Source organism: Cimex lectularius, unplaced genomic scaffold (genome assembly GCF_000648675.2).
Source record: "Cimex lectularius strain Harlan isolate CLEC.00 unplaced genomic scaffold, Clec_2.1 scaffold172, whole genome shotgun sequence".
NCBI lineage: Eukaryota > Metazoa > Arthropoda > Insecta > Hemiptera > Cimicidae > Cimex > Cimex lectularius.
In genome coordinates, this window is record NW_019392796.1 from 994,248 (window position 1) to 1,005,747 (window position 11,500).

Consider the following 11,500-nt stretch of genomic DNA (forward strand, 5'->3'; position numbering starts at 1 on the left):
CATCAGCTATTAATTTTATCTGAGTTGTCAGGATGAATTTTATCGAGAGAGCAAAACCGATTCGGTTGATGCGGTATATATCCATACAAATTACTAACTTTATACAACTGGCTTTTACCTGCGACTTAGTCCACGAGGGACTCTGTTTTAATGTACCTTTCTAAGGCGAATGCAGAGTGCAATTATGGCATTCCAATATAATGTATATAATTCTAACTAACTAAACTGTTTTTATATTTAATAATTTCATAATAATAATAATTTCCTTAATAATTTCAGACTGTCCAGCGGGATTCAAGCTCAAACAATTCCAAATGTCTTCCGGTGAGAAAACTATGCGATGGAAAGGTTGATTGCGTGGACAGTAGTGATGAGGGTGATGATTGTAAACTGTGTGTTAAATATCTTTCTAAAATATCGCCCGAAGTGATATGTGATGGTAATTTGAATTGCCAAGATAGAAGCGATGAATCATGGCCTCTCTGCCAGCACAAATACGATTGCTCATCAAACGCGTTTTTCAATTGTTCGAGGTAAGTTTTGAGCCTAAGGTAAATTGTTTTCTACTGGCTAAATGGAATATTTTAGGTAGAACGCTTGCATTCCAAATAATTTAGTCTGTGATAACAAGACTGATTGCAATTTAGGAGAAGACGAAGAAAAATGTTATGGTTTAGAAATTCTCAATCCTCCATTTTCTAAGTAAGTGTTACAATTTATAACTCAAACTAGATTGCTTTAAACATGTATTTTTTTTTTAATAGAAATATTGGATTGTTGTCACAAACTATACTCGGTGAAGTGGTACCTGTCTGTATGAAAAACAGGCCAACAAGAACATTTGTCGATGGTCTTTGTAAAAAAAAAAAAATGGTTTCAATAATGCAATCCGTCATAACGTAATTTTAAAAGATAACATTATGATTGTTCAAGATGTTTTTTCAGAAGTGAAAGTAAATAAGTTCAGTAGGTTTATCGTACGAGCCAATAGGCCATTTACTAAGACTATCGTAAATGGGACATGCCCCGTCCTGTATGTTAAATGTAAATAAGTTATGTTTAAATGCTTTCAATCTTATTGCTATATATTTAAAAACATTTTTTGTGTCCAAATTATTTTTGATATATCAATGATCTGTAATAAAAGTGAAATATTTCCTCTTAACATTTGAAAATAAATTGCTTTAAAAACAGAAATCTTACAAATACAAAAACAGAACGTTCATATTGCAAGTTATGGACCTGAAGAACTTGCCAGAAAACGTTTAATAATTTTTTTTAAAAGTTAATATATATTTGTGATGTTTAAAAAAATAAAATAAAATATAAGGTTTGTTGGTAACAGTTCAAACACAAAACACATAAATTGTTCAGAGTTTATTGTATACAAAACATCTTTACTAATTTTTGCACATATTAAATCATTATTTATTTAATAAGCACTTGTTGAAATGTAGAATATGGCAGTTTTATATCTTCAGCCCACTTCGGTCTTTTCATGGGAAACTTTTTTCCATATGATCCATTCAGGGATGGAATTTAAAAAAAATCATTTTTTACCGGCTATCCTCGCCATTATAGGAGTGCCCGTAGAAATTTCAGTTGTTTAGATCCAGGGGTTTGTTCTGTGCTTCTGTCAGTTAGTGTAAGTAAGGGCCTAGAAAAAAGGAAAAAAATGGAAAGAACTGGATAAGATGTGAGAAAAGTACTACTTGATTATTAGATTCTCTTAACTTAAAGTGACTGCGGTGGCCGAGTGGTTAGGGTATTGTCATGCTAGTGGTCCTACGTTCGAATCCCGTCAACCCTCTTTTTCTCTCTTCTCCGTTATGGCAGGGATTACTTTATCTTTTTCTCATAATTTTAAGCGATCGCTTTTAGAATAATTTTGATTCTATGATGAACTAAATTGAGTGTTAGTTCTTTCTTGCAAATAGGCCCTTCAACCTTGGGCACCCTTATTGCGACACTGCTTTCAACGCGTATAAGCAGCAAATTTATTAGGTTACGTAAATATTTACGGAATTTATGGAATGCACACACGAAAGCACATAATGTAATTAACAGATTACAAATAAGATCGTAAATGTGTAATTTCGCGTTAACGGTAACAATGCGCCTTCTATATCGGTGGATAATAACGGATGATTTGGCGTTGAAGCCGGTTAGTCGGGTTGATTAGACCCCCATCAATTGCAACAATGCACCGCCCATCATCCTTGATTATATACAAACATGTTGGTAGCATTGTTCGCCCTACGCCCGGACAACATGTTGAATCTGGCCGCCCTTTATGAACAAAAATTGAATTATGCAATATGTTTATTGTAATTAATTTCCACACGAATTGCATCAGGGTCAAGCTGCTTAACGGCCACTTTAGGATTAAGGTTGATGGACGTTTATTTTAATTGATTAATAATTTCAATGTGTGAGAACCTAAAGCAGATTTGTTTAGCAAGTTTAAAAAATATCAAATTAAAAGAAGTATCATTTGTTTTTATATTTAATTTTTTATAATTTAAAAAAAGTTCATTTGATGTTAAAAAGGGTTGATTTAAAGTTAAAAAGGGGTTTGGAAACTAAATTTTTTTTAATTTGGCGGGAAAAATGGTCAATTTCAAATTATAAAGAGGTAATTTGTCGGAAAAAAAACTATATCACTTGTTCCTAGTTTTTTATAGTGGTTAATACTCAATGAATTTATGTATTTTTGTAAAAATATATTTATTACTAAAGTGTGATGATTAGTGACCGTTAATCGATAATTATTCAGAAATCGTGAGATGCGGTCTGGTGTGATAGGTTTCAGAAAAACATTTTCTTTATCGTGCCAACGTTTCGATCTTTATTGAGATCATCTTCAGGGCTGAAAGTGTTTCTCTTCTGTGTAATAGTGCCATTTTTGCGTATCGTGTTGAGAGGGCATTCTTTGAGCACACTTTGAGCCCTGAAGATGATCTCAATAAAGATCGAAACGTTGGCACGATAAAGAAAATGTTTTTCTGAAACCTATCACACCAGACCGCATCTCACGATTTCTGAATAATTATTTATTACTAAAATACAAAACAAAAATTGAAAGAAAATAGTAGGGAATGATCATTGATTTAATACACTGGCATTAGTTCGGCGACTTTCCAACAGTTAGAATAATAAAATAATCATGATGATGACAGACGTAACATCACGAGTCACAGTATATTACGCATATTTTCGTACTTACAGATTATCGATTTCAGCTAGGATTTCCATGGGAACATTAATCATCCTGGTCATCTCCGATGGTGGTTTCACCCGGATTCTTCCGGATCCGAGAGTAAATCAGGCGAACCGGCTATTTTACATATGTCCTGTGAGAGGGTGGTTTCGCTCGGGGGATGATGGCGCCATTTTGTTCCCCATATAGATAGGATGATGCGCAGCGATGCGTCCTGTTAGCTGTCCCGAGCGGGCGCATGCCCGCCTGCTCATCCTCTTATCTTTTCTGTTATGGTTTGTCCTCATTGGCCCATCCGCCCCACCCTCATCGCTTTGTCTTATCTTCCACCATTTTGCCCATCCCTAGCACGATCACCCCCAGGGTTTATTCGAGGATATGTAGTTTTGATTTTATTTGGACCACATAGGAAATTTAGAGAGGAGAAAATAGACTCTCCTCGAATAAAATTTGTTGCTCCCTCAGCAACATTACAAACTTTCTTCTGTATGAAACATATAAATTCTTCGAAATGAACTGTTTACCAGACAAGGACTGATTGATTTTTTAAAACAATGCCACGACATACCTTAAAATCAATAGTAAATTCACTAGTTTCGTGGTCCTCTTGACCAATTAATTTCTTACAATTAATTAAGGTTTTTAGTTGAGATAAAAAAGTCAATGGCACGAGCGGGATTCGAACCCACGACCTTCGGCTAGATACGCCGCTGCTCTACTACTTGAGCTATCGTGACCTCGATCCATTCCTTAATTAATTGTAATATATTAATTGGTCAAGCGGACCACGAAACTAGTAAATTTAATAAGTTTAAAATGAAGATACCTTCACTAAAGCTCTCCGTGACCATTTCATTTGTTCCCGAGAATCAAATAGATTACACGACATTTGAAAAATGGCAAAAAGGAGGGAAAATTCAAAAGGTGTGGTTGAGATGGGAAGTTAATGTCCCAGTGGATCGAGGTCACGATAGCTCAAGTGGTACATCAGCGGCGTATCTAGCCGAAGGTCGTGGGTTCGAATCCCGCTCGTGCCATTGACTTTTTTATCTCAACTAAAAACTTTAAATAATTATAAATAGTAATGTTACGAAAGCTCCGTTTTATCAGTAATACCAATAATATCTGTAACCCTCTAAGACATTATAATTAATTAGCAAAATAAAATTATTTTTATTGCGAAAATTTCAGTTTAATATTGTTTATGAAGTAGTGTAAACAATCATGGATAGAGCCAATCACAGAACACTCATGTCAATTTTACACACACCCACAAGAAAAGTGCCACAAGTCGAAAAATTATTTAGTTTTTTTAAATTATTCGGGTGTGCGATGCTCCATGATAAACGACATTACTGTAAATGGACTCTTAACTGCTCAACAGTGCCATGGGCCACTTTTGAATTGGCAAGAACGCATTACTCCATTTACGAAATGTGGCATTTCGTAGTTCTGTGTCCAGCTATATAGCGTCGGTGTAAGTATTTATTTTGAAAAATAGCACATTTCTAGTTAGGTCAGTTTTCTTCCTGTTTAATCGAGGATTTTATGATGCTCCGGAATAACTTACTGTTGTTCTAATAACCGTTAAACATATTGTAATACTCCTGCGGCAACTTCCAGCATAGATACATTCATAAGTTAGAAATTATTTGGATATATATAAAAAATATTTGTAAAATGACTTTTATGTCACGTGGACAAACTGATTCTAAACTCATCGACCACCAACAGCATTAAGTTACAGGTCAAAAATGTTACAGAAAATCCAAATATTGTAAATATTGAATTACCACAATTACGTTTTATGCGAAAAAATAAGATTGAAAGGCCTTAACTCAATCTAACAGGATTTGCATTTCTTATGCTGCGTTTTTCTCCTCGTTATATGAGCAAAGTAGTTCTAATTTTAAAATTACTATAGCTTTCAATGTTAGAAGTATCGACAACATTTTAACTCATGAACACTAGATGGTCTTGAAGAAAAAAAATAATTTGTTACTGAAAATCTTTCGAACTATATAAAGGTCATCATCAAGGTGTATATTAATTTTACAGTATGGGAAACAACAGAAAACAAACATACTTTTGTCTGAGTCCCTGGAAATAAAGCAGAACATTGGCGACGAAGAGGCAGTTAAACAAGCCGGAGAGGGTGATAAGATCTTCTTCAGAGGACATATGGAATAAAGACAACTTTCTGGGTTGTGCCGAGGTTTCGGTAGTTTAGTCCACCATCATCAGTGTCTGTATATTAAAAAACCAAATTAACACAAACACAGGGTAACTTAATATTACGTCGTTATAGTTACTTGGCCCATTGAGATGAAAAGAAATGGATAAAATGGTACATGTGAATATTTAAGAACATCTACAAACAGAATTTGAAATTTATATAAATGTATATAATTTTTAAAATTTAAGCAACCTATTTTTTTATAAGTTACTCTGTTTTTGTGTTAATTTGGATTTTTAATAAACAAGCCCTGATTATGGTGGAATAAAAGACCGAAAGTTCGACAAAGACCAAAAAGTCGTTTTTGTTTCAGATAACCTCTGAAGAAGATCTTATCACCCAAACTTGACTTGTTGCACGTCAATAAATATCGAAACCAAACCAGAGAGGGTTCGAAATAGGAGAAATTTCAAAATGGATAAAACTCTTTCCTGGTGGGGCAACAGTCTACGGTAATTTTCCTTATTTAATTTGGTAGGCTTAGCATACATAGAACTAACTCATTTTTCGATTCAGAACGGATATGTGGCTGCAGAATGCTTGAAGGAAAACAAATATCCATCATCTCTGAAGACCAAAACTCACCCGAATAAGATTACATACAGTGTGGGACTGTGTGAGCTCACTGGGAGAAACAGGATCAATGAACAGTCTCTTGTCTTGGTTGCAGAATAGAAGGGTAAAGACGAAGCTTTTAAATCAGCCTAGAATGGTTCCTAACAGCATCAATGGGACCAAAAGTTTCTGTAAAATTATCAACTGCTATAAAATAATGAATTTGCGGAATGGATTAATTAACAAAATTCGTATGTAATGTGCTTTTACGTAGCCGGGTGGTTAGGGCGTCCGACTCGTATTTATCACGCTAGCAGTCCTGGGTTCGAATCCCGGCAGAGCACATGGATTTTAAATCGATTGTAGTACATAAGATGTTTGGTAAAGTGGTTTGACCCCTCGTTCACACAACATACATACTGAAACGACATCAGAGTAAAAAAAATGTGCCAAAGTACTGGTTTGCCGCGCTATCTGTTAACTGGACATTGCCGACACAGTAGGCATTTGAAATCATTAGAGAGGTGAAATATGTAGAACATATTGTTGCGAAGGCCTAATGAGAAAAAGGTTTTTATTAAAGAAGGAAAGAAAAATGATATCTAGCAAATATAACTGGAGATTTGGGTTACGAGGAGACTTCAGCCACCTCAAATCTCTAAAATTTGAAATATAGGATTATAAAAAAAACCGTGGATTACGCCAGCACATCAAACTTTTTAAACGTTTTCCTCGATGTGGGATTAAATAAGACATAAAAAAGGGCTAATAGCGAATAAAAACCCTTCTCTCCCGTCTCCCTGTTTTCAGATTTTCGGATTAGAACCGGAAAGGGAATCGGGGGTGTGGGTGACTTCTCAGTGGCTGGTACATTGGAGGTATGAGATGAGGGAGACTACATAAGGGAGATGGTAGATAGAAGAGAAGAAGAGAGGGGGCGTTGGATCAATACTTCCCGGACCGCTGCCTATCCTTCTACCGGATCTTGTCTTACCGCCCCCGGCCTTAGCCAACCCCAAATCCTAAACGAGAATACACCATGTAATTGAATTTCGACGTTGCTTATTAAGGTCGCTTCGCTTTTGCCAGCTCGGTTCGTGTAACGGCGTGGAAAAATGCCCCTTTCAACCATAAGTTGTAAAATATTGATTCCAATTGAAAAACATTCTTAAGATAATTAATCAATTTCAGTTTATCATGTAAGGCCACTCATTCCTCGCTTTATATGATTATCATGACGAAAAGCTTTTAAATTTAAGAAAACTCCAAGATGGATTATCTCATCTTTCCCCTGTAATAAGTTGATACGTTGTATTATTTTTGAAACACACGTTGTTGAGATTATGGGTAAAAATTGACAATTTTTAAAATTTTTGTAGAATAACTGATTTATTTTTTTAATTTTGGAGGAAAGAGTTATTGGGTTGTCCGGAAAATAATGCAGGATTTTAAGTTTTCATTAAAAAAAATCTATATAAAATATTCTGTTTACGTTTACAGGATTACTCATTTGTATGAATGTCAACACTTATTAATCCTCTTCCAAATGATATTGTTTGTTTACCTCTGTAGCATTCCGCTACTTGGAAATAATTCAGTCATCCTTATAATGTCAAAGCGAGAATTTCGTACGATTTTCTTTTACGAGTTTAAACTCGGCCGAAGCGGAGCCCAAACGGCTAGAAACATTAACCAAGTCTGGGGCGAGGGTTGTGTTAATGAGTGCACTGTGCAAAGGTGGTTTAAAAAATTTCGGGAGGGAGATTTCAGCCTTGAAGATGAAGAAGGTCGTGGAAGGCCTTCCTCTCTTAATGATGATGTTCTGCGATCAGTGGTGGAAGAAAACCCCAAAACAACTGTTCGAGAACTTGCAGAGCAACTCAAAGTCAGTAAAACGACCGTCGCTGACCACCTCAAGGCGATTGGAAAAGTGAAAAAACTCGAAAATTGGGTTCCACACTCATTAAACGATCGCCAAAAAATCAGCGCTTTGATGTTTGTGCATCACTTCTTTGTCGAAACAAAAATGACCCATTTCTGGCCAGAATTGTTACATGTGACGAAAAGTGGATTCTCTACGATAACACTAGACGTTCTGGACAGTGGCTCGACAAAGGAGAAGCTCCAAAGCCCCCAACTCATCAAAAAAAGGTAATGGTTACGGTATGGTGGGCTTCATTTGGTTTAATACACTACAGCTTCTTAAATCCTGGCGAAACCATCAATGCTGAATCATACTGTAACCAAATTAATACCATGCATCAGAAATTGGCAGTAATGAAGCCCTCTTTGGTCAATCGGAAAGGGCCCATTTTGTTGCATGACAACGCTCGACCACATGTGTCACGTGTAACGTCACAAAAATTATTGGAGCTTGGCTATGAAACTTTGCCTCACCCACCCTACTCTCCGGACCTCTCGCCTACTGACTACCATTTTTTTAGACACCTGGACCACTACTTACAACACATAATATTCAAAAATCAAACGGAACTGGAAAATGCATTTATTGACTTTATCAATTCTAAAAATTCTGAATTCTACTCAGACGGAATTAATAAGTTACCAACACGTTGGGAGAAATGTATTGAGAGTATGGGAAATTATTTTGATTAAAGAACATTGCTTTAAAGTCACTAGTTTCTTTTTTTTTGTTTAATACCAAAATCCTGCATTATTTTCCGGACAACCCAATAGTTTTTAATAATATAGAATTAAAAATTTCACAATAACCTAAACTTCACGATTGTTCCGTATATATCGGATCTGTTCTTGGAAAATCACGATATATTTAGAAATTACTTTAAGCTTTTGTTGTATATAAAATTTATAATATAAAAAATTGTACGTTAAGAAGAAAAATAACTTTATTCTGGGACTGATGTCCCCTAAGAATAATACATGAATGTAATAAAGGAAGTTCCTTCTATGAAATTAAAAATAAAATGACCTTAAAATGTATATAAGTAAGGCAGGCCAGAAGAGAAAATTACAAGAATATTAAACAAAAATATCAAATATTAACGTAAGGTCTCTGCTTGGAGGGAGACGAGGTAATTATACCATCCATATACTATATTATATTAATTTATTGCTGTCAGTTATCGGGTTTATGGTAAAGATAGAGATAGTGATTAATAATAATAAAAAAACAAAATAAAAAAAACAATAAGAATTGATAGGTTATTGATAGGTCCTGGAAGTTAAGCCATGAGATTGTCCACGAAAAAAACCCCCAAAAAACTCAAGATCGAGGAGATGTTAATATATAATGGATATCCAAAATCTTAGTATAAAAAATACTAAATAGAAGATCCATTGAACGTGTGGTGATTTGTGACCGTTAATCGATATTTATTTAGAAATCGTGCCATTTTTCTTTTTTTTCTTTATCGTGCCAACGTTTCGATCTTTATTGAGATCATCTTCAGGGCTCAAAGTGATTGTCTTCTTGTGTGTCGTGTCGAGAGTGCTACGATAAAGAAAATGTTTTTCTGAAACCTACGTCACACCAGACCGCATCTCACGATTTCTAAATAAAGATCCATGTAACGTTTTAGTGCTCAATTGACCAAGTTACTTCTTTCAATTAATTATTCTTTCTATGTAAGGTCTTGGTTGAGATAGGAAAGTCAGTGTTAGGAGCGGGATTCGAACCCACGACCTTCAGCTAAATAAGCCGCTGCTCTACCACTTGAGCTATCGTCACTTCGATCCACTCGGACATCAACTCTCCATCACAATTTACAACCGTTCGAATTATCCCTCTTTTTGCAATTTTCAAAGTTTCAGCTCATAAGTCGCTGAGAATCCAATCTTGATTACACGACATTTGAAAATGGTAAAAAGAGGGAAAATTCGAACGGTTGTAGATTGAGACGGAGAGTTGGTCCGAGAGGATCGCAGTCACGTTAGCTGAAGTGGTAGAGTAGCGGTGTATTTAGCCGAATGTCTTGGGTTCGAATCCCGCTCGTGACATTGAGTTTTCTATCTCAACCAAGCCCTGACATATAAAGAATAATTAATTGAAAGAACTAAATAGAAGGTTGAACGATAGTGTTCCCATGGATATAACTGACAATGTTACTCCTGATGGACCTAATAATATAAAATATGTACCATTAACATATTTAAAAGAAATTTGAACTAAATTAATTAAATTGCTCAAAAGAAAAATAAATTTTTTTTTAAACCAAATTAAGAGATAAGGAGGAAAGGAATCCATTATATTTCGTGATCCGATTGAGCCAAAGGTCGTGGGTTCGAATCCCGCTCGTGACCCTACCTTTTTCATTTCAACCAATACCTTACATAAAAACATTAATTAGTTGTATATTGTGTTGATTGTAACGATTGCCCCACCGTGTACTACAGTCAGAGTAAACAATTTTTGGCCGAATGCATTAAGGCCCATAAGTATGATTGCAAAAACCATAGTAGATCGGGAACGGGACAGTCGAAACATTCAGTTGACAAACACAACTTTAAGTTAAATATTGACCACATAAAAATTGTAGACCATGAAAAAATACTAGGGCGTAGATTACTCGTAGAATCTATCTATGTACAAAAAGATCCCAATGCTTGCAATTTGCAAACTGATTACAATAATATTAGTTCAATTTATTCAAATTTATTAACAAAAAATATATTTTTAGAAAATAGCTTACAATCTAGACAATGCATGCACGTAGCACTTATTTATATACTTTTATATTTATGTATTTATATATTTTGGTATTCATTTATGTATTTATTTGTACAAGTTCTGATATTTGTAAACAAAACCTTCCAACAGAGGGAAATTTTGTGTAGGAATTAAGAAAGAACTAACTGGTCTGTTATCTTCTTGGACTGAAATTGTATTGTGGTAAAAAAAGGCATGTTTTTATATTGTTACTTGTAACTCATTATTTGGAGATCGTGAGATGCGGTCTGGTGTGATGTAGGTTTCAGAAAAACATTTTCTTTATCGTGCCAACGTTTCGATCTTTATTGAGATCATCTTCAGGCCCTGGGATTTATAAACATTGTTTAAATTTTACAAATACATGTAGGATTTAAAACCAATTTATACAAAGCTAGAAATTTTAGATTCAATCAAAATCTTTGTATTCTCTCAAAGTGTTTTTTTCTGTGTAGATTGTCATTATTGTGTGACGTGTTGGGAGTGCCAGTGAGGTATTGATGTTTTATGTTCATATACGTTGGATTTTGAAGTGGTGGGGAAGGAAATAGGAATAGAAAAACATTTTTTATGAAGAGTCGGCTTCTTTGAGGTGAAAGGAGCCGACTATGGGAAAAAATGGGTAATGGTTCGGCCTGATTATCCTTTCACGATTACATAGACGGGGATAATTAGGGAAAGTAAAGTCAAATTGTTGAAGAATTAGACTATGTAGAAATGTGTGATGTGTAGAATGTAATGATTTGTTTTATCTATTGTATTATATGTTTTGTGTGATGTGATGATGATATATGTATGTTAT

The 11,500-nt window shown here is 34.9% G+C and overlaps 1 protein-coding gene across 1 annotated transcript; it reads left to right on the forward strand.

Annotated features, from left to right (window-relative positions):
* The first annotated feature begins 306 nt into the window (after positions 1-306).
* On the forward strand, positions 307-1,029 carry LOC112127299. The gene is made up of 3 exons (XM_024228014.1): positions 307-533; positions 593-702; positions 765-1,029. The coding sequence occupies exons 1-3, from the start codon at positions 474-476 to the stop codon at positions 901-903; spliced, it is 309 nt and encodes a 102-aa protein (XP_024083782.1). The 5' UTR covers positions 307-473; the 3' UTR covers positions 904-1,029.
* Positions 1,030-11,500: the final 10,471 nt, after the last annotated feature.